This window comes from Danio rerio, chromosome 11, assembly GCF_049306965.1.
Source record: "Danio rerio strain Tuebingen ecotype United States chromosome 11, GRCz12tu, whole genome shotgun sequence".
In the NCBI taxonomy this organism is placed as follows: domain Eukaryota; kingdom Metazoa; phylum Chordata; class Actinopteri; order Cypriniformes; family Danionidae; genus Danio; species Danio rerio.
Genome location: NC_133186.1, coordinates 15,186,294 through 15,210,680, shown reverse-complemented (window position 1 = coordinate 15,210,680; position 24,387 = coordinate 15,186,294). Strand labels below are relative to the sequence as shown.

The 24,387-nt window shown below is 45.5% G+C and overlaps 2 protein-coding genes across 2 annotated transcripts in view; one reads left to right on the top strand and one right to left on the bottom strand.

Moving 5' to 3' along the window:
- si:ch73-60h1.1 overlaps nt 1–24,387 on the bottom strand; it is a 78,233-nt gene that overhangs the window by 43,951 nt on the left and 9,895 nt on the right. Inside the window, exons 2-5 of the mRNA XM_021479767.2 lie at nt 9,537–9,615; nt 9,387–9,449; nt 9,209–9,291; nt 9,038–9,110 (exon numbers count right to left, since the gene is read on the bottom strand). Coding sequence (XP_021335442.1) covers nt 9,038–9,110; nt 9,209–9,291; nt 9,387–9,449; nt 9,537–9,615 — 298 coding nt within the window. The remainder of the gene's footprint in view (nt 1–9,037; nt 9,111–9,208; nt 9,292–9,386; nt 9,450–9,536; nt 9,616–24,387) is intronic.
- Nucleotides 17,532–22,584, top strand: LOC141376572 (uncharacterized). Its single transcript, XM_073916571.1, has 2 exons — nt 17,532–21,060; nt 22,479–22,584. The coding sequence occupies exon 1, from the start codon at nt 19,424–19,426 to the stop codon at nt 20,690–20,692; it is 1,269 nt and encodes a 422-aa protein (XP_073772672.1). The 5' UTR covers nt 17,532–19,423; the 3' UTR covers nt 20,693–21,060; nt 22,479–22,584.

The following is a 24,387-nucleotide window of genomic DNA, read 5'->3' as shown; positions in this document are numbered from 1 at the left end:
GCTCTAGCCTGAGTGATGGTATTAACCACCGCAGTCGGTAGGTTACCTAAGTCTTCCTCGCGTCTAGGGACCACACGTGGAGGTTCCAAAGATCGGGGCGAGGGTGCCAGATGGTGCCCTGTCCCTGAGAGAGTAGGTCCTCTCTCAAAGGGATCCGCCAGGGGAGGGCCGTCGCGAGGAGTGAGAGCTCTGATATCCAGGTCCGGTTGGGCCAAAGGGGCGCAACTAGCAGAACCTGTTCCTCGTCCTCCCTGACCTTGCACAGAAACTGCGCGAGCAGGCTCACTGGGGGAAACGCATACTTGCGCATGCCCCGAGGCCAGCTGTGGGCCAGTGCATCCGTGCCGAGAGAGCCCTCGGTCAGGGAAAAAAACAACTGGCAGTGAGCGTTCTCGGGGGAAGCAAACAGATCGATCTGGGCCTCCCCGAATCGCGCCCATATCAGCTAAACAGACTCGGGGTGGAGTCTCCATTCTCCAGGGCGTAACAGCTGTCGTGAGAGCGCATCGGCTGCACGATTGAGCGTGCCTGGGACGTGAATGGCGCGCAGCGATTTCAGCCGCGGGTGACTCCAGAGGAGCAGACGGCGGGCGAGCTGAGACATGCGGCGAGAGCGCATACCCCCCATGCGGTTGATATACGCCGCCGCCGCCATACTGTCCGTCCTGACCAGCACGTGTTGCCGCTCCAGCACCGGTAAAAAGCGGTGGAGAGCGAGGAACACTGCCAACAGCTCTAGGCGATTGATATGCCAATGCAGCTGGGCACCCTTCCAGAGGCCCGCAGCCGCATGCCCGCGACACACGGCCCCCCAACCCGTGTTGGAAGCGTCTGTTGAAACAACAACATGGCTGGACGCCTGTCCTAGAGGCACACCGGCCTGTAGGAACGAGGGGTCGTTCCAAGGGCTGAGGGCGCGGCGACACAGCGCAGTAACCGAGACCCGGTGTGTGCCCGCGTGCCATGCGCGTCTGGGGACCCGATCGTGAAGCCAGTGCTGAAGTGGTCTCATATGGAGCAACCCGAGCGGCGTGACGGCGGCTGCGGATGCCATATGCCCCAGGAGCCTCTGAAAGAACTTCAGTGGGACCACTAGTTTGCTGTCGAGCTCCCTCAGACAGTTCAGCAACAGGCGAGCGCGTTCCTCGGAGAGGTGCGCTACCATGGTGATCGAGTCCAGCTCCATCCCGAGAAAAGAAATCCTCTGCACGGGGGCGAGTTTGCTCTTTTCTCGGTTGACCTGAAGCCCCAGTAGGCGGAGATGCCGAAGCACCTTGTCCCTGTGCATAATCAATTGCTCCCGCGAGTGGGCTAAAATCAGCCAGTCGTCGAGATAATTGAGTATGCGAATGCCCGCGAGCCGAAGGGGCGCTAGGGCACCCTCCGCGAGTTTGGTGAAGACCCGCGGAGACAGAGAGAGCCCGAAGGGGAGGACCTTGTACTGCCACGCTCGACCCTCGAACGCAAACCGCAGAAATTGGCGGTGGCGTGGAAGAATGGAGACATGGAAATACGCGTCCTTCAGGTCTATGGCTGCAAACCAATCCCGAGGACGAACGCATTGGAGAATGCGCCTCTGCGTGAGCATTCTGAACGGCAGCTTGTGCAGACAGCGGTTCAAAACGCGCAGATCTAGGATTGGCCGTGACCCACCGCTCTTTTTGGGTACGATGAAGTATGGGCTGTAAAACCCACTCTCCATCTCGGCTGGAGGAACCGGCTCGATTGCACCCTTCGCCAGGAGGGCAGCAATCTCCTCTCGCAAGACAGGGGCGGACAGGGGGTTGACCCTGGAGAAATACACGCCCGTAAACTTGGGGGGCCGTTTCGCGAACTGAATCGCGTAACCGAGTCTGATTGTGCGTATGAGCCACCGCGAGGGGCTGGCCCGCGCTAACCAGGCAGGCAGAGCCCTCGCTAATGGAGTCATCGCTACAATCGCTGACGTACCAGCGGTGGGGCAGCGCGGAGTGGGTGTGCTGATCCGGGAAGCACGAGGGTCCCGCGGAGGAGCTGGAGGAGAGCGATTCGCTCTGGCTCCGCACCCTGACTCCGGAGAGGGGGCTGGAGGGCTGAGGAAAGGGAGACCGTCCCCCCAGCGCTCGTGAGCCACTGGCGAAGCACGTAGAGTCTGCGAGCCGGAAGGCAGCGCGTCCCGGACTGGCAGAACTCGTGCAGTCACATCCGGGGAAGGGAAAAAGTGCTCTTTTACTGATGTTTTGGTGGCACTGAAAAGTACCGTTGTTATCGGGGCCCCGCCCTCCAGCGGGGAAAGAGCAAGTTTCCTCTTCTCCGGATGGCCTGTCTCAGGGACGCTTCGCGGTCCGATTACCGGACTTAACGGCGCCCTGGGCAGGAGGGGCTGCCTGCTTTCGAGGTGAACGCCGCGCCCGCTTGGCCGGAGACGCAGGCGGGGGCGGGGCAGCACTCGTTGGCGGGCGCCCTCGGCGAGGAACAGCGGAGGTGGATGGCTCGGCGGGCGGAGCGGGCTTATGGCCACGCCGATAGATGACATTGCCCATCGCATCCGACTGCTCTTTCACCGCCTTGAATTCCTGGGTGAATTCACCGACGGTGTCGCCGAACAGGCCAGCCTGGGATATGGGCGAGTCAAGAAAGCGAACTTTGTCAACGTCGCGCATATCGGCCAGGTTTAGCCAGAGGTGGCGTTCCTGAACCACAAGTGTGGACATCGTCCTCCCCAGCGCACACGCGGCGGACTTAGTAGTCCGAAGAGCATAGTCGGTCGCGGTGCGCAGCTCATGTAATAAGCTTGGGTTGGACCCGCCCTCGTGCAGCTCGGCCAGCGCCTGCGCTTGGTAGCGCTGGTAGGTGGCCATCGCGTGCAAAGCAGAAGCAGCCTGGCCTGCAGCCTTATAAGCTCTGGCTCCGAGGGAGGCAGACAACCTACAGGCTTTGGACGGGAGGCGGGGCAAACCCCGCCACGTAGAGGCGCCGCGCGGACAAAGATTGACCGCGATAGCGCGCTCCACTGACGGGATCGCCTCATACCCCCTGGCAGCTCCGCCGTCAAGGGCGGTGAGGGCGGAGGCACTCGCAGCACGGGCAGAGAAAGGTGCCCTCCAGGACTGCGTGAGCCTACTGTGCACTTCCGGGAAGAAGGGGACGAGAGGCTTCGAAGGCTTCGCCTTCTGGTCCTCTACGTAGCACCCATCTAGTCGGTCCGGCCGCGGAGCTGGGGGATAAACCATCTCCAACCCCACGGCCGAAGCAGCCCGGGAAAGCACGGCTAACATGTCCGCTTCAGGATCCGATTTGACAGCGCTCACCTGCCCGGAGGGGGCGAGCGGGTCCGGATCTTCGTCGGACAGTGAAAGCCCACCCTCCGATGCCGCGGAGGACATCTGATCTCCGGTGTCAGCAAGTGTGAGAGCTACCATCTGGTTAGACGGATCACTCTCACCACCCGAAGCTTGGATGGAGCGCCGTGAGGAGCGAGAGGTCCGCGAGCCCGTGGGCGGCGGATTAGCTCCCGCTGAAACCCTCAGATCTGCCCGAGCGCCCGCTGCTTTTTTAGAGCAGGAGGCAACTGGGGTGGCTCGCTCTCTTGCGAAAGTTAGCCGCGATCTTAGCTGTGCAACGGTCATGGCATCGCAATGACGACATGAACCGCCCGCGAGCACCGCATTAACATGCTGGACCCCCAAACATGCAATGCAGTGATCGTGTCCATCATCCGGAGACAGGAAACCCCCGCATCCAGAAACGCACAGTCGGAGCGCCATCCTGAAAAGGACGTGCTGCACGACTGTGTTGCTCTTTTAGGAAAGTTGCAACTATACGCACCGCTCTGGAGGACCGGACCCAAAGAACCGCAGGCAAGGGAGTAACCCAGCTCGACCGTCTGCCACCGCGAAGACCCACTCTGGACCGGGAGACACACTCGTTCGCTCTGAAGTGCTGATCAGCAAGAGGAACCCTCATCGACTCACTCAGAAAGGATCTGAAGCGAAAAGGATGGCGTCTGCTGGCTTCAGGTGTGCTTATATGCTGAGATAATTGCAGATGTCGCACACCTGCGCAAGCTTACGCTGCCAATTAATTTCATTCATTGGCCCGTTCAATACTCTCCAGATAAGCGGCTTCTGATCCGAATCCTCCCATTCATGGCACTGAAGTTCCCCAACCGAAGGGGAACGAGGGTTACTTTAGTAACCATAGCGTTCCCCTTCAGATGGGGAACTCCAATGCTATGTGGAAAACCTTCCACTATGGGGAAATCTATGGAAAATGCCACAACAAAAGCACCTTACTGCGTCCCTGGCGAATGGTGCGCCACGCAGTAGAGTGAGCGCACTTACAACGCCGCGAGATGCTGTCTTCCCAAGTGTCCCCTGGCCCTTACTCACCTTACTTACCTGTTCAAGTTTAGCTATATTTTTTGGGGAGTCGAAAATAACCCAGTAAAGGGTTTTAATATGACAGTACGTTGGGAAAGCGTTAAGTCCCAATGGGGAGGACGCTGCGGAGTTCACCTGCTACCCAAGGATTGGAGACCTGGTGAAAGGCTGTGGCCCAGCCCCGGAAACGGGGGAGGGGTACATAAGAGGATGGTTAGCTGGAAGGGAAGACACGAGCCTGCCTTAACACAGGGGGGACTAAACCGTGGTTGAGTGAGCTTATGGGATCGCCCGCAAGGGATCACGCATAGCAGGCACCTATACCCAGAACTAAGTCAGATGCTGGGGGCCTCGGAGGAACTCTGTAGGGTTTACCGAACGGGGAACTGAACTGACAAAGCTGAAAAAACGCACATACCTCTGTGTTAGGGAGAATGTATTAGGTGTTGCCCAGCCTGCAGCTCTGCAAATGTCTGTCAGAAAGGTGCTGCTTGCTAACGCCCAAGAGAATGCGATGCTCCATGTGGAGTGCGCACTCACCCCTGGGGGACACGGCTCACCCTGGCTCCGATAAGCGAGGGAGATGGCATTCTCTCTCCAGTGGGCCAACCTCTGTTTAGATATGGCACTTCCCTTCTGTCGACCACCTTAACAGACAAAGAGCTGGTCAGAGGATCTAAGCTCTGATTGCGGTCCACAAAGGTTCGCAAAGCGTGAACAGGACACAATGAAAGAGCTGGGTCTGCCTCCTCCGCGGGCAGCGATTGCAGGCTCACTACCTGATCCTTAAACGGTGTGGTAGGAACCTTGGGCACATAGCCGGGGTCTCAGGACAACGTGAGAGTAGGCTGGCCCGAATCCTAGGCACGAGTCACTGACCGAAAATGCCTCCAGGTCCACGACCCTTCCTGACCAGCACGTGTTGCCACCTCAGCGGCGGTAAAAAGTGGCACAGAGTGAGAAACACTGACAACAGCTCTAGGCAGGTGATATGCCAGGTGGGTTCCTTTCCGCAGGTCCGCAGCAGCATGCCCGCAACACACGGCCCCCCAACCCGTACTGGAAGCATCTGTCGAAACGACAACATGCCTGGACGCCTAACCCAGGGGCACTCTGGCCTGTAGGAAAGAGGGGTCCCTCCAGGGGGTGGGGGAACGACGACACAGCGGAGTGGTAGTCACTCGCATCTGGGGACCTGATCGTGAAGCCAATGCCGTGGTGTCATATGGAGCAATCCGAGCGGCAACGTCACGGCCATGGATGCCATATGCCCCAGGAGCCTCTGAAAAGATTTCAGGGGGACAACATTTTTTCTGTCGAACTCTCTCAGACAGTCCAGCACTGGCTCTATGGTGATCGAGTCCAGCTTCAATCCGAGAAAGGAGGGGCCCTGCACGGAGGCGAGCCAGCTCTTTTCTTGGTTAATCTGAAACCCTAACAGGTGGAAATGCCGGAGCAACTTGTCTCTGTGCATAGTCAACTGTCCCCGAGAGTGGGCTAAAATCAGCCAAATGTTGAGAGAATTGAGCATGCGGATGCCCGCAAGCCGAGGGGGTGCACGGGTGTCTTCCGCGAGCTTGGTGAATCCCCGCGGAGACAGAGAGCCTGAAGGGGAGGACCTTGTATTGTCATGCTTAATCTTCAAACGCAGACCGCAGAAACTGCCAGTGGCGTGGAAGTATGGAGACATGCAGATACGCGTCCTTCAGATCTATTGCTGCAAACCAATCCCGAGGACGAATGCATCGGTTGATGCGCTTCTGCGTAAGCATTTTAAATCGCAGCCTGTGATGGCAGCGGTTCAAAACGCGCAGATCTAGGACTGGCCGTAACTCATCACTCTTTTTGGGCATGATGAAGTACGAGCTGTAAAACCCGCTCTCCATCTTGGCTGGAGGGGCTGGCTCGATTGCATCTTTCACCAGGAGGACAGCAATCTCCACTCGCAAGAGAGGGGCGGACGCAAGACTGAGCCTGGTGAAATACACTCCCGTGAACTTGGGAAGCCGTTTCGCGAAGTGTATCGCATAGCCGAGTCCGATTGTACGGATGAGTCACTGCGACCGCGCTAACCAGGCAGGCAGAGCTGACATGCCAGCGTTGAGGCAGAATGGAGTAGGTGGGCTCGCCCGGGGAGCACTGGGGTCTTGAGAGGCAAGAGACTCGCTCTCGTCTCGCACCCAAACTACGGAGGAGGGGCTGCAACAGGGAGAGAAAGGAGACCGTTCTCTCACGCTCTGTGAGCCATTGGCGAAATGCACCCATCCTGCGAGCTGGAAAGCATAGCGTCCCAAACTGGCAGTGTTCAGGCTTTCACATCCGGGGAGGCGGAAAAAGCTCTTTAAAGATTTGATGGCGTTTTTTTTTTTTACGCCGTTAAATGAAGAGCCCCACCCTCCAGCGGGGAAAGAGCAAATACCCTCCTCTCCGGATGGCCCATCTTAGGGATGCTTTACGGTCCGTTTACAGAACTTAGTGGCACCCTGGAGCAGGGGGCGCTGGCTGCTTGCGAGATGCTCAGCGCAGTCGCTTGGCCAGAGGCACAGGCGGGGCGGCAGAGCAAAAAGCTACAGACGAACACTCTCGGCGAAAAGCAGTGGATGTGGATGGCTCGGAGGAACGGAGCGGTCCCGCCGATAGATTATAACACATCGTCTCCGACTGCTCCATCACTGGCATGAACTGACGGTGTCGCTGAACAGGCCAGCCCGGGATATGGGTGAGTTAACAAAGCGAACTATGTCAACATCACACACATCACCAGATTTAGCCTGAGGTGGCATTCCTGGCCACTAAAGTGGCCATCGTCCTTTCCAGGGTGCAGAGTTCATGCCCAGTCCTGGGTCGGAACAATCCTCTTGCAGCTGGGCCAGCGCCTGCGCTTGGTAGTGCTGGTAGGTGGCCATAGCATGCAAGGTGAGGGTGGAGGCGCACACAGTACACTGCGTAAACCTATTGTGCGCATCCAGGAAGAAAGGTTTTTATACCCCTCTAGTCGGTCCGGCCGCGGGGCTGTGGGATAAACCATTTTCAGAGCCACGGCCGAAGCAGCCTGGGAAAGCATGGCCACAAAGTCTAATTCTAGATTCAACACCGCGCTCATCAACCCGGAGGGAGAAGCGGGTTTGTATCCTTATCAGACAATGCAGTGATGGACATATGATCTCCGGTGTCATCAAGTTAGAGAGAGCGACCGTCTTAAGAGGGAGCGCTACTTTCACCTGAAGCTTGGATAGAGATTTTACTCCCACTGTAATCCTCAGATCTGCCCGAGTGCCAACCGCAGTGCGGGGGACAACTGGGGTGGGTCGCTTTTTTGCAAGAGTGAGCCACGATCTTAACTGCGTAGCAGACATGACATCAAAGAGACGGCATGCACTGCTCGCGAGCACCGCATTAACATGCTGGACCCCCAGACATGAAACGCTGTGCTTGTGCCCATCATCCAGGGATAGGAAACCACCGCATCCAGAAACGCACGCTCAGAGCGACGTCTGGTAAAAAACCGTGTTGCTCTTTTAGGAAAACTTTTTCCCTATTTACAAACCTCTCTTGGAGGACCAGACCCAAAGAACGCCAGGCAAGGGAGAAAAAACTTATATACTTATATACTTGACTGATTGTCATTGATGCCAGCTGTGCATGCTGACGCCGCCAATTCATTTGGCATTTCATTGGCACGATTTTATACTCTTTCAGATGATTGGTTTCTGACAAAAACCACATATTGGAAGGTTTTCCACATAGCATTGGAGTTTCCCATCCGAAGGGGAACCAGCACACACTCAGCCAGTGCCATCTATTGGTTTGTGTTCACTATAGAACTTCAAGTTGCCTGCACACAACAGTTGAGTTGGCCCTACATCTCCACATTCCACCTCAGTTGCAGCCTCAGCTGCAGTGAGCAGTCTGCACGGCTCTCTGCCTACAGTTTGGGGCAACACTTCTCATGCTATACCCTTGTCTTTTTAGTGCACTGCATGAGGTATGTCAAATTATGTCAGAGTTTATTTATACTTCTATCTACACCTACTATTAATACATGTAATAAAAATATGTCTTATATCAGAATATTTTTTAATAAGCTTGACTGTATATAATACAAAAAAATATAATAAAATAACTTTTAAAGTGTTCTTTTTTAATTGAAAATTAATTTTGAGAGCTATGTTAATGAAATCAAGATTTTAACAATCATTTTTTTCATTCAACTTATTTATCTTTATTTATCAGGGGTTGCCACAGTGGAATGTACTGCCATCTATTCCCAAAAAATGTTTTACTTCCAGCCTCAACACAGTCCTGGGAAACACACTCTTGCATTTTCACACACACTCATACACTATGGCCAATTTTGTTCATCCAATTCACCTATACTGCATGTCTTTGGACTATGGTTAACTGGAACACGCAAATAAAAACCCATGTGAACACAGGGAGAACATGCAAACTTCACACAGAAATGCCAAGCTGAGCCACTGTGCCGCCGATATGCAAATGTTTTTACATTTTGCACTATAAAAAGTCTTCCCAAAGCATCAAACTTGCTTGCTTAAAAAAACCTGGAGAATGGTTGTTCCTCTTTAAAAGTTAAATAACCACATTACTATTACCATACATTCATTATAAAAAATGTGTCTGCACATTATTATATCCAATGATTCATTTGGTCTTACCGCCACAGCCTCCAGGATTTGTTTGATAACATGAGCTGCATCTCTTTCGCTATAGTAGCCCCTCTCCACAATTCTGAAAAATCATACAAACCATCTGAATTTTTGCCTATTTTTAAGCTGTCAATGAATGTCTTAAATCCTCTTTTTCATGTGGCTTGCATTTTATCATACCTGTCAAAAAGCTCTCCACCCGTTACCAGTTCTAGTATGAGAAAAATCTCTGTTTCTGTCTCAAAAATTTCCTTCAAACGAATCTGGATGAAAAAAATGAACAACAATGAATGTGAAATATTTCATAACATTGTGTAGAGAATTTCACAATATATTGAAAGAAACAAAAATTTCTTACAATATTTGGATGAGACAGACGCAGCAGAACTCCAATCTCTGTCCTCACAATTTTCTTGTCAATCTGATTTGATGAAAAAATTAATAATCTCAAACATTCTTAGAGATTTTAGAATAAAAAAACAGCAAATAAAATCAAAAAACAACTTACAGTTTTCTTTAAGACCTTCACAGCGTAAGGTTTCTCAGTCTGCTTCTCTTCACAACGAAGAACAACAGATGTGGCACCCCTGGTGGTTGAAATAAAGAAAATTTGAGTACTTAGTTAAATGTACACTAAGCAAATTACCATACACATGTGCATTTACAGGGGCTGCACTGTGACTGTTAGCACACTGGCTGCACAACAAGAAGGTTGCTGTGCCAGAAGCAACCTTCTTGTTGTGAAGGTCCCGAATAAGTTAATTTAAAAGATAGAGTATATGGATGTTTCCTAGTATTGTGCTGGGTTGTGACTGAAAAAGCATCCGCTGCCAGAGTAGTTGACGGTTTAATCCCCTGGGCAACCCCTAATAAATCAGGGACTAAGCTGTGGCAATGACTGAATGTGCATTCACACAAACATGGCAGACTAGAAGATACTACTAAAACATAAAATAATGAAAGAATGAAAGAAATGCGATCATGCAAGAACTGTAAACTCTAGTTTATAGCTTATTTAATCAAATAATACTCATACCTATTCCCCATTATGACTTTTTTATGCATAATGTAATCTTCCTCTAAACTTGTTCTAATGTATGTTAACGTAAAATCCAATTTTTTGCAAATGTCTCTTAGTTCTTTAAAAGTTCAAGATTACACTTGGTTAAATTACCCAAATTCAAATAAAATTTTAAAACATTTTAACTCTTATCTATATTAAATGTAAGAAATACATCCCAAATAACCGCAAATTAGTAGTGATGACTTTATACATTTTTTCAGTGATAAAATAGAAGGCTTCAGACAGAAAATAGAAGATGTTAAACTTTCTGCACCACCTTATTCTTCAGATCCAGTAAACATTCCACTGAATCAAAATAACATATAGTGCTTCAAAATCATAGAACAGGAAAAGCTAGATAAAGTTATAAATAGCTCTTCACCAGCTACGTATTGCTAACCGTTATAGGAGAACCTCTTCTTAACGTTATCAACTCTTCTTTATCTTTAGGCCATGTTCCAAATCCCTACAAGCTAGCTGTTATTAAGCCTATTATTAAGAAACTGGACTCCAGCAACTTAGCTAATTATAGGCCTATTATAGGCCTATCCTAAAATACTAGAAAAAGTTGTATCTGGCCAATTATGCTCCTTTCTGCAGATGAACAATGTTTTTGAAGTTTTTCAGTCCTCATTACAGTACAGAAACTGCATTTGTGAAAATAACCAATGATTTACTCTTAGCTGCTGACCAAGGGTGCATCTCGCTATTAGTTTTACTTGATCTTAGTGCCACATTTGACACCATCGACCACAATATTCTCATAAATCGCTTAAATTCTACAGGTGTCCAAGGACATGCCCTACAATGATTTAAGTCATACTTGGCTGACCGTTACCAGTTTATGAATATTAATGGGCAGCTTTCATAAGGCAGGCCAGTTAAGTATGTCTCAAGGATCAGTTTTAGGCCCTTTGCTGTTTACAATATACGTTCTACCCCTGGGAGACACTATTAGAAGACATGGGATCACATGGGTCACAGGCTATGATGCGTGTTGGCTTAAAGTTGCAGCCTCCGAAGTGTGAGTCGAAGTAGAATGGTGATGGTTTAAAAAGGCAGGTGTGTTGCAGCTGGCTGGGGTGATCGATATCACAACCCTCGCATTCTTTTTTCAGCTGAGCATCAATGATGTGCTGCATGAGCACTGTGATCAGAGCTTTTATGAATAATTCCGATAATTAGATTCTCATCAGTTTAATTAAATGAATAATTTCGGTAATTAGATTTTTACCAAACTAATAAATTAATAATTCTAGTTAATTAAAATATTAAATTAAATAATAAATTATCATTAATTAGATTTTTATCAAATTAAATAAAATATCTCAACCGTTAACAAAACCATACTTTAATTATTGTAATAAATTATATTATATTATATTTAAATCATTGCTATAAACTATATTATAATTATATACTATTATACACTATTTTATTATATTTTAATTATTGCAGTAAATTATATTATTATAAATATAATTTTAGATAATGTTATATTAGAATTAATAAACTATAATCTATGCACCGCTGTCTGACGTATATCCCATGTGTTCTTGCCTGCTTGCGTTTCCACTATCGCGCCTAAAGCCAGCGAGCCAAGGCCAGTCGCGTTTCCACTGTCACTTTCGGGGCCTAATTGGGCCAAATCGGGGCTTTCTTGGGGCCAGCGGCCGGCCTTTTTCGGCCAGCCGAATACCTTGGGCCAAAGAGGGCCAGCCAGGGCTTCGGGGCAGAGTGAACGGAGAGGCGGCCACAGTTTTCCCATCGCACACGAGTACATGTGCCAAACACATAAACAAATAAATAAATAAGGGAAAGAAAACATCTAGAACAAATTATAGGCTGGGGTCTTTTTGCATATGATCGGCTTTTTTCTTTTATTTTTTATTGTTTTTATTTATTTTGGAGATAATACAGTATATGAATACAACAAAAAACATTAAACTTTACAAATTTCGTGTCCACTTTTGTAGGCTCAAAACAATAGTGTCATATCTAGATAAAATAGCCTAAGCTATATTGAAATAATTTAAAGAATTACAAATATCGGATATAATAAAATCACATTAAATGAATAAACCAATATAAAACTAACAAAAGCTAGCAATAACAATTAGGTACTATATCAAACTGTTTTAAAGCCATATTAAACTTTCATTTTTCAAAAGCCTCCTGAATGAGATTTTAGATATTCTCTAAAAACAATAAACACCGGAGAATGTTTTAAATATTATTTATGAAGTATTTGGATACGATGATATTAATCAAATCATGCAAACAGATCATTTTCAGGGTCAGTGAAAGCAGAAACTAGCCAACTTTTTTTTTCTGTCTTCCAGCTGCGCAGCACTTTTTTGACTGCAAGTTGTGAAGTGTCCTCAAACAAGTGTTTATGTTATTATATGACGTGGTAAAATTAAAAAAGGAAATTTTAAATACATAAAGAGCTTTATTAGTGCATAGCTGCTGAGCGCAACGAATTATAGGCTATATTTTATTACTTGCTGCTCTTGTGCTGAAACACTTAACACTTTCCTTTACTTAAGATATAATAAGCAACATCTTTAAAAAAAGGAAATCACCTATTAGGTGTCATAAAGCATAGGGAAAAATTCATGTTTCAGTTCTCTCCGGAGCATTTGAGATAAATGTTGGACAGCGTCTGTCTAACTGAGGATGTTATAAAATACATTTTATATCAAGTTATTTTTTATATGTGGTTTTATATTGTGGATGTGTAGGCTCCCTGCGCTGGGTCCCTCTGTTAGTGGCAAGACCACTGGATTTCGATGCCAAAAGTCGGTCGGCGAGTAAATGAATATGATGAATGAGAACACACAGGTATGTGCATATAGACATACATTGTACTGCTGTACAGTAACGTGTCATTTGTTTGTTTTGGTTGTCCTAATTTTAATAGTTTCGTGATGATGTGGTGTGCTTTATCTGCCTGATTCACGCTGAAGTGGGCTGATTAAGTGACGTTTGATTTGGGGGATGTTGTGGGGGTGGGGTTTATGTGATGCGATGCGAGCTACTAGCCCGACAGTGGAAACGCGACATGATTTCGGCCTCACTGCTCAACCTTTCGGGCGATTGGCCCGGCCTAGCCCGATAAATGACCTGGCTCGCACTGGCCCGATAGTGGAAATGCGGCTAATGTTTGTGTGTGTGTCTCTGGTAGGGCTGTGGGTGTGGGGGCTGGCTCTGGCTGTGTGTCTGTCTGTGTCTATCTTGGTGTGTGTGAGTGTTGATAAGAAAAACTTATCCTTTAGACAACAACCCGTCAACTGTTTGTGAAAGATTTATATCAGATATGGAACATATATCTGATTGTATGTGTTGGGTGTCTCCTACTAAATACTATATGTTGTTAGGTGATTAGAAAATGTTCTGATATTGCATATCTATATATTCACATGCAGCTAACTTTGAGCATATGTATGTGTGAGTGTGTGTGTGTGTGTGCACTTCTGGGTATGGTTTTGTCTGCTTGAAGTCATGATAAAGTATTTAATGAACCTGCCTTTATTATTGCTTATTAATAGGTTATGTTGTTTTTCACTTTATTACTGAATTAGACTAATACGTATTTTAAGACAGACAGAAGAGCATCAGTCATATCATTTAAATGTATCAATGTTGGAACTATCAAATTAAAATATGTTTACAATATTAATCCAGTTAATAACAAATCTTAATCTGTATTGACAACAAACTGTCACACCTTGTAAAACAATTTAATCTAAAAATGTAATGTTCTAAACTGTTGAATGAAAAACAGAGATGTAAATTCAAGTTGCCTTAGAGATTAATGAAAAGTTTTATTATAAAAACATTTTAAACTGAATGTTTTTCTTGCACGTTTTCAATATTTTAACAGGCATGTTCTGTAATTTATGGCATGCATTGTAATACAATTTATCTAAAAAAACTTTATGTTTTGCACACTGGTCAACACTGGTTTGAAAATAAACATAAAATATTTACTAAGGACCAATCGGTCTTTAGACAGTATTGTTATTTCTGTTTCAAAGGATAAATAAAATGTAAAACTTGTAGTAATTGTACTACTCACGGTTGAAGCCAGGCACCTTAGTTTTAATTAATTTTAGATTTAAACTAATTTGAATTCATTGAAAATACTTGATAATATAAAGAGAAATATATAGGGCTCTATTTTGACGGTCCATGCGCAGAGCGCAAAACGCAGGGCGCAAACGCTTTCAGGGCGTGTCAGAACGCATTTTTGCTAATTTACGGACGGAAAAATACGATTTGCGCCGTGGCGCATGGTCTAAAAGGGTTGAGTTTATTTTCTTAATGAGTTATAGGTGTGTTTTGAGAATAAACCAATTAGAGTCTCACCTCCCATTCCCTTTAAGAGCCAGCTGCGTCGCGCCATAAGCGCATTCGCTATTTACAGTACAAAAAGTAAGTCTAAGTGGAAAAACTGAGCATTTCACTAGCAAACAGTTAACAGTTAACAGTTTTTTTTTTACAGAAAACTGTTAAACAGAGCATCTACTGCGTGAGAATGAGACATAATGGATCACTTTCACTTTCGCTCTTGGATAGGGAAACCTTTACACACAGACATCAATGGGCTATATGCACGCATTACTTCCGCGTTTTGTCTAAGGCCGCGGTCCAGTTTCCGGTCCGGGTGATTTTAAGCAGAGGTAAACAGTATTATGGCAGAGTCGTCAATATTTACCTGATATTTACTCGCTGTTTGCGAGTAAATTATGGTCAACGATGTGCAAATGATTTTCCGGATGTGCACTACAACACCGCAGAGCAAACTTGAGAAAGGTTTCAAGTTTTATGCGTCTTCCTACCTGTGCAATTATGAAGGTAAGTTCAGCTAGCCTGTAGGCTAACGTCAATACTATTCTAACGATCTGTCCATCTGCAGCTTTATCATGTTAGTAACAATGATCATATGTGTACGTAATTCTGTCTCAAAGTGTCAGGTAAAAACAGGGCAGGAATAAGATCTCAGTGAGAGCTCATTACTACCGATCGATCTATGAAGAAATCGGAGTCTCCTCACCAGCTGAGAGTAGGACAGCATACATATGAAGTTCTGTCCTGTTCATACTTTTACTGTTCTAAAGTGACCACCACTGTTCAGTTCGGATAATTACAGAAACACAGATGCTGTCTAAGCTTGTAAGCATGATTATTGAGCAAGATATATTAGGAATAAAATAATACAATGCCTTTCCATCCACAACAGACAAATAGCACTGTGTCAATGCTGAGATTTATTGCTGAAACAGTGGAGATGACAGATGCAGTGTAACAGTGTAGATGACATGTTTTCTATTTAGTCTTTAACATTGCAATTAAATGGGAGGGTGACCCAAAACAATGTGTCATTAGTTAATTTCACATCAACAATTTGTCTATTGAAATATTTATTAGTTTTTTTATGTTAATGAACAAATGCTTATTTATTGTGCTTGTTAACTCACAATGTACTAGCTAATGTTAACAAGCATGACTTTGGATTTTTATTCATTAGTAAATTAGTTTAACAATGCTAACTATTAAATATTAAATAGTTCTTTTAATAGTAAGCAAATACATTAACTAATGAAACCTTATTTTAAAGTGTGACCAAAGGGAGATACTTTTAAATGATTTAAAATGATGATTAACAGTGTAGTTTAATCTGATGATATTGCTGCAGATGCCTTTCAAAAGAAGATATTTTGAAGAAAGCTGAAAACCTGTAACCATCGACTTCCATAGTAGGAAAAAGAACTACTATGACTCAGTGGTTGCAAGTTTCCAGCTTCCTTCAAAGTATTTTTGTTTGTGTTAAACATCAGAAACAAACTCGAACAGGTTTGGAACAAGTGAAGCATGAGGAAATAGAATTTTCAGTTTTGGGTGAACTGCCTTTAATGACTCTCTTTAAAAACCTATTAATATTCTTGTTTCTGTTTTCTAGGTAACATTATGAGATTCAGAGCTAGAAAAGTTTGTGTGTTACTCTATCCTGGAGCGGACATCTGTCAGAAAATCCATGCCATCGTCTGCTAGTTAATAGCTTCTGCTCTTGTGTGGCTGAGAGTGGGATATGCAAACATTTGGTTGCTTTGCTTTTCCAGACAGCCCATTACTCTGAAATGTGTAATTGGTGTTGTCACATGAACAATTGTTTGGCATGGATCAATTATGTGTTAAGTTCCATGAAACAGAGGGGTGATTTATTTATTTATTTAATACATAACAGCCCAAATACCTCTCTATGCACAAGTTAAAGAAGCACCTGATTCAAGAAAACAACTGATTCAATGTTATTGTTTCTGTTCATCTGAATAAAATATTTTTTCACAATTGTACTTTTTTTGACAATTTTTATTTCAAATTATATACAGTGATTTATATTTTATATGTACAGTGAATAAAATAAAGGTCTTTATTCTGAATTAAAAAATAGCACTTAGAAAGTAGCTTAAGAAATGGTAATGTATATTAATGTTCAGTTTTTTTTTTACTTCAAAGGCAATGAAAACAAACTATTATTTGCCATAAAAGCTCCTTTCTTTAAATGTCTGCATCCGGTTGGCACTCGAGCCTCGATCAGTTTGCTAGACTGAAAATGTCAGCTACACTTTTGTCTTTTTCTGTTTCTGTAAAATTCTCACGTTTAATATCAACAACCCACCTCTTCTGTACGACTTTGTCTTTTGGAAACGTGTGGAAACTAAGGTAAGAGTTCAATTTCTGACGCTGTGTGTTGCTGAACACAGCAGTGGTAGCTATATTTGTCATATTTATGTAGCTGACATAAACGTATATAAGTGGGCTATAATGGCATAAAACATTAAGACAACTGTCCAAAACATTACTTGTTTTTATCAGTAGCGCTCCTGTTGTAGCACTGTAATGTACGATCGGCGGAAGTTGGCTCGGGGTCTTAAATTTTACCGGAAATGCGTCACGCGCCGCCGTGCATAGAGCCCAGTAGTCTATAAATAATTTATTGCGTTTGTTAAGCGCAAATATTCGTTTCAAAACTATTTTTAAATTCAGTTCTAATTTCCACCAAACAAATAAATGAACAATAACAAAGTGTGTTCAAAAACCTGAAAACCTATATTCAAAAATATCCCAAAACAAATGCAGTGCCCCATATGGTCTAAAACCTGACAGGTGGGCAAATCTAAGCTTGTTTTTAATAAAACAAATATAAATATGAATATAATAAATAATACTGCTAATAATAATAACATTATACAAACGCTATTGTTATGAATGAACTGAAAAAGCCTCCCGAGATGAAGAAGACATAAAAGCAGTGATTTTTCATATTTATATAGGCTAGAAAATAATATGTTTTGTAATATTTTAATCCTTTATATTTATATCCTATATCTATTCTTATTATATCCTATATATATCCTTAATATTTTTTTTTTTCATATGTAAAGATATTTGCCTATTGCTCTCGTGCGTATTAAGCAGTGTGTAAGCGAGTGTGTAAGCGAGGCGCAACCGGGTTAACCGGGTTTGTTTTGGTCTAATGAAAAATCTATTTTAGTTTCTCAAAATAGCAACGCGCCAGCCGTGCGCCTTCCTTTTTAGACCAGAACGCGAGTACGGTTTGTATAAATACGCAAAGCGCAAACAGGACACAGCAATAAAGGGGCTGGGTCTGCCTCCTTCATGGGCAGCGCTTGCAGGTTCACTACATAGTTTAAATGAGCACCATAGGAACCTAGGGTACCTAGGTGGGCAGGGGTCTCAGGAAAATATTAGAGTGAGCAAAATGCTGGCACATTTCGCTGATTGAAAATGCCTCCAGAGACCCGCCCATTTAACCGATGCAGCAGAGCTGACTACCTTGACAGAACTCATAAAGATACTGAGTTGAATGATCGAGCAGACCTCTTCTAATAGAGATATTCAAATTTTTATGAGAGGGGAACAGGATATAATAATATCCACGTCTCGCACCTCTGGGAGCTGGATGATGAGGCGATGCTCTCCCAGTGCGCCACCATCGCCGCATCCTCAGAGCAGGGATAATCGTAATGCCAACCCCTCAGTGCGGAGGAGAGAGCCTTAGTTCCATTCAACTAAAGTAGGATAGCATGTTTGGGGTTTCCTTCTCAAGAAGCTTGAGGTTCCACAGATCTGGGCGCCGGTGCCAAACGGTGCCTGTCCCAGAGAAGAAGCTTCTTCTAGGGGACGTGCAAGGGAGCAGCCATTATCAGAAGAGAGTTGAAATACAGGTCCAATTAAGCCAGAGAGGCACAACACATAGACCTGTTCCTCATACTCCCTGACTTTACACAGTATCTGTGCTAGCACAGTATCTGTGCTTCTTCGAAGCCTCTCGTCCTCTTCTTCCCGGAGGTGCACAGTAGGCTCACGCAGTCTTGAAGGGCACCTTTTTCTGCCCGCGCTACGTCTGCCTTCGCCCTCACCACCCTTGATGGTGGAGCTGCCAGGGGGTATGAGGCGATCCCGCTGGTGGAGCGCGCCATCACGGTCAATCTTTGTCCGCATGGCACCCCTGCTTGGCGCGGTCCGCCCCGTCTCCCGTCCAAAGCACCGTGACCGACTATGCTCTCCGGACTACTAAGTCTGCCGCGTGTGCGCTGGGGAAGATGATGTCCACACTTGTGGTACAGGAACGCCACCTCTGGCTAAACCTGGCTGATATGCGCGAAGTTGACAAAGTTCGCTTTCTTGACTCGCCCATATCCCAGGCTGGCCTGTTCGGCGACACCGTAAGTGAATTCACCCAGGAATTTAAGGTGGTGAAGGAGCAGTCGGATGCGATAGGCAATGTAATCTATCGGCGGGACCATAAGCCCTCTCCGTCCGCTGAGCCATCCACCTCCGCTGCTCCTTGCCCGTCGAAAGCCGGCAGCCCCTCCTGCCCTGGGCGCCGCTAAGTCCGGTAAACGGACAGCGAAGCATCCCTGAGACAGGCCATCCGGAGAGAGGGAAACTTGCTCTTTCCCCGCTGGAGGGCGGGGCCAATATTTCAACGGTACTTTTCAGTGCCACCAAAAATTCAATGAAAGAGCACTTTTCCCCTTCCCCTGGATGTGACAGCTCAAGCCCTGCCAGTCTGGGACGTGCTGCTTCTCAGCTCGCAGGGTCTACATGCTCCGCCAGCGGCTTACAGGCTCTGGGGGGACGGTCTCCTTTCTCCCAGCCCTCGAGCCCCCTCTCCGGAGTAAGGGTGCGGAGCCAGAGCGAATCGCTCTCCTCCAGCTTTTCCGCAGGACCCTCGCGCTCCCCGAATCAGCACACCCGCTCCGCGCTGCCCCACCACTGCTACGTCAGCGGTTGTAGCGATGACGCCATTAGCGAGGGCTCTGCCTGCCTGGTTAGCACGGGCCAGCCCCTCGCGGTGGCTCATACACACAATCAGACTCGGCTACGCGATTCAGTTCGAGAAACGGCCCCCCAAGTTCACGGGCGTGTATTTCACCAGGGTCAACCCCCTGTCCGCTCCTGTCTTGCGAGAGGAGATTGCTGCCCTCCTGGCGAAGGGTGTAATCGAGCCGGTTCCTCCAGCCGAGATAGAGAGCGGGTTCTACAGCCCGTACTTCATCGTAAGCGCTTTCCACCGCTTTTTTCCGGTGTTGGAGCAGCAACACGTGCTGGTCAGGACGGACAGTATGGCGGCGGCAGCGCATATCAACCGCATGGGGGGTACGCGCTCTCGCCGCATGTCTGCTCCTCTGGAGTCATCCGCGGCTGAAATCGCTGCGCGCCATTCATATCTCAGATATGCTCAACCGTGCAGCCGATGCGCTCTCACGGCAGCAAATTCACTTTGGAGAATGGAGACTCCACCCCAGGTCTGTCCAGCTTATATGGGCGCGATTCAGGGAGGCCCAGATCGATCTGTTTGCTTCCCCCGAGAACGCTTATTGCCAGTTGATCTTTTCCCTGACCGAGGGCACTCTCGGCACGGATACACTGACCCACAGCTGGCCTCGGGGCACACGCAAGTATGTGTTTCTCCCAGTGAGCCTGCTCGCGCAGCTATTGTGCAAGGTCAGGGAGGACGAGGAGCAGGTTCTGCTAGTTGCACCCCTCTGGCCCAACTGGACCTGGATATCAGAGCTCTTCCTTCTCGCGACGGCCCTTCCCTGGCAGATCCCTTTGAGAGAGGACCTACTCTCTCAGGGACAGGGCACCATCTGGCACCCTTGCCCCGATCTCTGGAACCTCCACGTGTGGTCCCTAGACGCGAGGAAGACGTAGGTAACCTACCAACTGCGGAGGTTGACACCATCACTCAGGCTAGAGCCCCCTCCACGAGGTGCGCCTACGCCCTGAAGTGGAGTCTATTCACTGAATGGTGTGTCTCTCGCAGAGAAGACCCCCGAACTTGCCAGATCAGTGTTGTGCTCTCTTTCCTTCAAGAGAAGCTGGAGAGCAGGCTGTCGCCCTCCACTCTCAAGGTTTACATGGCCGCCATCTCTGCTTATCATGACGCGGTAGCTGGCTGCACCGTGGGAAAGCATAACCTCATCATCCGGTTCCTCAGAGGCGCCAGCCTTCCCTATCCGCTAACCACCTTCCTATGTGCACTCCCACCTTCTTTGGGCTAGTCCATATGTATTACCATTTTGTCTGCCCCATTGGATGCGGATGGTCTCCGCAGCATCCTCCCTAACGGGAGTGCACGCTTACCAACGTACTGTTGTATTTCCTGGAATTATCTAGACGCTAGCGACTCCCAAAAATATACCTATTCCGTAAAACTTCCTTTGAAGTGGGGATAAGTTAGGGCCAAGGGCACGTTGGAGGACCGCGCTTTCCATGATTTGGGTACGTCACGCTTGCTTGACTGCCCTCTCATCGGAGGCGTTGGTAAGGTGCAGTCATTATGGCGTTTTCCATAGTCTCCCATACCTGGATTTCTACATCAAATCCACCTAAAGCACTGGAATTCCCCAACCGAAGGGGAACGTTTGAGGTTACAGAAGTAACCCTTCGTTCCCCGAGGAGGGGAACGGAAGTGCTATATTCCATCGCCATGATGACTGTACCTTAGCTGTTTAAAAGTCACTTCAGCTTAAAAGGATGGCGTTTGCTCGCACCAGATGTGCTTATATGCTGGGATAATTGGCAATAAAGCACACCGGCGCAAGCTTACGCTGCCAATTCATTGCTTTCATTGGCCCGTTCAATACTCTTTCAGACAAGCGGCTTCTGAACCGAAACCTCCCATACGTGGATTTCTACATCAAATCCACTCCTCGGGGAACGAAGGGTTACTTCTGTAACCTCGAACGTTATCTGCCTTCCACAAGCAAGTGTTCCTATCATGGTCATTAACATATAAGCATGATTTCTCCCCACATCGCTATTTCATTTGGAATAATAGATACATTTTATACAAATGCAAATCTCTTTTTTTAGTGGTTTGACAACAAAATTAATTTGGTTAGTTAGTTGTATAATGGTATGCTCTTTTCTTACAATGAATTCCTTTCTCATTACAAAATTTCAATAACTCAGCTGGAGTTTTCAACTATTATTGGTTCAGTTCCTTCAGGAGCGAATATGTTATTTAGAGGTATTAATCAAGACCATCCTTCTGATACCTTGTCTCTTACTAAATCTTTTGTTGGCAAAATTTGTTTTACAGTGAATACCAAGAGAAATAATAGAGCTATTCATACTCTTTTCTAAAAAGAAATCATTACTGTTAGAAAGTCATTCCATCATTCCCCGTTCATATTAGTCTAAAAGGTGATGATAAAAATGAAAACAAGGCCGTTTGTTCACGTTTGCCGAAGAAATAACGTGCTCCTTGGCTTTCCATTTTTTTCCACGCTCCACTCTCGCGTTTTCTTTCTGAATGTGCCATTCTCGCATTTGTCAGCTTCTCACAGGTTCGGGTTTCCAAAGCTTGTCAATAATCAAGCGCACGTTATAATTATCAGCTCAAGAAGTTTGTTATTTCAAATTTAGATGCGTGGCGAGCGCAAGTAATCTCTCGCTGTGTATTTCAAACATGGTGGCTCCTTTGTTTACATTCTGGCTTGTTGCTTAAGCGAATGACGTATCTCTGTAAACCAATAGCGTTCAGCTGCGCTTCTAGCTCCGCCTTTTGGTACCCTTTCTTGTGTTTGGGACAATTTCAAAATGGTGCCGAAAAAGTGGTACAGTACGGTTTGGTTCGGTACGCCTTTTGACAGTGAAAACGGCCACAAAAGCGTACCAAACCGAACCATACTGTACCACTCAGTGGAAATGGGCCATTATTGAGTTATTAACGCACAGCAATGCCACAAGAAGAAAGGACAGACTTTGAAGAAATAAACAGGGTGTGGAGAGATCCATTAAAGTGCACTGAACATGTTCTTCCCACGCGTGCGCGACAGGCAGGTCTGTACAATTACGTAATTTATCGGCTTAAAGATATCGGCCTAATTTAGACATCAGATCGATAACGATAATCTTAAAAATAGCATTTATTGGCCGATAATGATATGAGCGCCGATATATCGTGCATCCCTAAAATATACTTTTTGGCTTTGCTGGCTATCCTAATTAAGAGGAAAATTTGTTTTTATTTAATTATTTACTTGTATTGTCAACAAAAAATTTTACAACCATAAATGTAAATTTACTAATAAGAAACCACATTTTAAGATATTGGTGACTGAAATATTCTTGTATATTACCAGTATCAGACTCTCTAAACAAAAACATTGAGGGAAGTTTTCCAACACTAAACAAGAAAGCCCTATGCACTTTAAAACTGTAACTAAATATATATAAAGTATTTATTTATTTATTACTTATGTACAGTTTGTATATTTGTATTTTATTTATAATTACCCCCTGGTAGGTATATATTTTGTATTGTAAAATGGTATTTGCTGTTCTTTAAAAAAAATAATAATAAAATAAAACTTCAAAGCGGAGGATAAGAACATGAACTAACTTAAACCTGAAGATTCAGAAATGCACTCTATTCGCTACAGATTGACTGTTTTGTAGATATTTGCAACTTTAAAATCTGAAAATTAAGTGGTTAGTGGAAAACTAAAATGCGATAAAAGTAATTTATAGGGAGAAGGAGGCACACCCAGCCCTGTCATTGCTGTGTCTGTGCACTGCGATTAATGTGACCGCACTTAGAGCATACGCCTCCAATCAGCTCTTTTTCTGTTTAATCGGAAGAAGGGAAGTGCCGTATTAAAGCAGAGGTAGAGCTAGAGCTGCACAATTAATAGTAAAAAGATTGTGATCTCGATTCGACCCCCTACATGATCTTATTACAGCATTTCTACGATTCTGTCAATCATATTTTCAAGTTCAGGAGAGAAGCAAAGGCTGCACGAGTATTTTCGTTGTTTCACACACGTTGCTCAGCGACATGGACACCTCCAAATGATGTTAAAAGAGTCACATACTGTATTTATAAGGTATAATTCACCAAAAAATGTCATTTTTGTCTTCATATAATGCTGTAATCGCGACCAGGAAATCACACGAGACGTGAGCTGCTGAATGATCAGGCGTGCACCCTAATGATAGACGTGCGTGCGTCTCCTTTAGTGAACAGAACCTGCATATCTTGTGAGTAACAGGTTAAAGAGTTGTAAATAATATTCAGTTTGTATGCAGAGAGTGATCGTTTGAGAGCCGCACACGAAGTATGAAAAGCACTTAGATGTAAAAATGAAACCGAAAGCGTGCACATCATTTGAATAATCATATTGCATTTTAGAGTTATGACTGCGACAAGCATTTTATGTTTTTTCTTTCATAGCGAATACAAAGTTGTGCATGAGAATAAATGTTTACAGTGTCAGTATAACTACTCTAGTCTATATAATGTTTATTTTACTAGTTAATCAAATGGTCTAATAATGTTCTCAATGACAGATTGCAAGCATAGGCCTATATCTCAAACATAACTTAACATCAGAATTATCATAAGTAGAATAGAATTATTTATAGAAATCAGAAGACCTACACATAATATTATTTTGTTGTTTTACCATGTTTGAGAAAAAAAAAAAATTGCTAACTCATATTAAGCTTTATTTTACATCTACAGAATCGTGAGAAAATCATGATCTTTATTTTAAGCAAAAAAATCGCAATTCTCATTTTAGCCAGAATCGTGCAGCTCTAGGTTGGCCCACTGCATAGCTGATGCCATCGCCTTTGCTTATCAGTACCAGGGTAAGCCGGTTCCCCTTGGAGTGAGAGCTCAATTAACTAGTGGTGCCTCCTTTTGGGCGCAAGTACGAGACACCTCTGTAACAAATTTAGTAGAGCT

What these genes read in the sequence shown, in the direction of transcription:
- LOC141376572 (XM_073916571.1), top strand. Translation starts at nt 19,424, where the DNA reads ATGACGCCATTAGCGAGGGCTCTGCCTGCCTGGTTAGCACGGGCCAGC.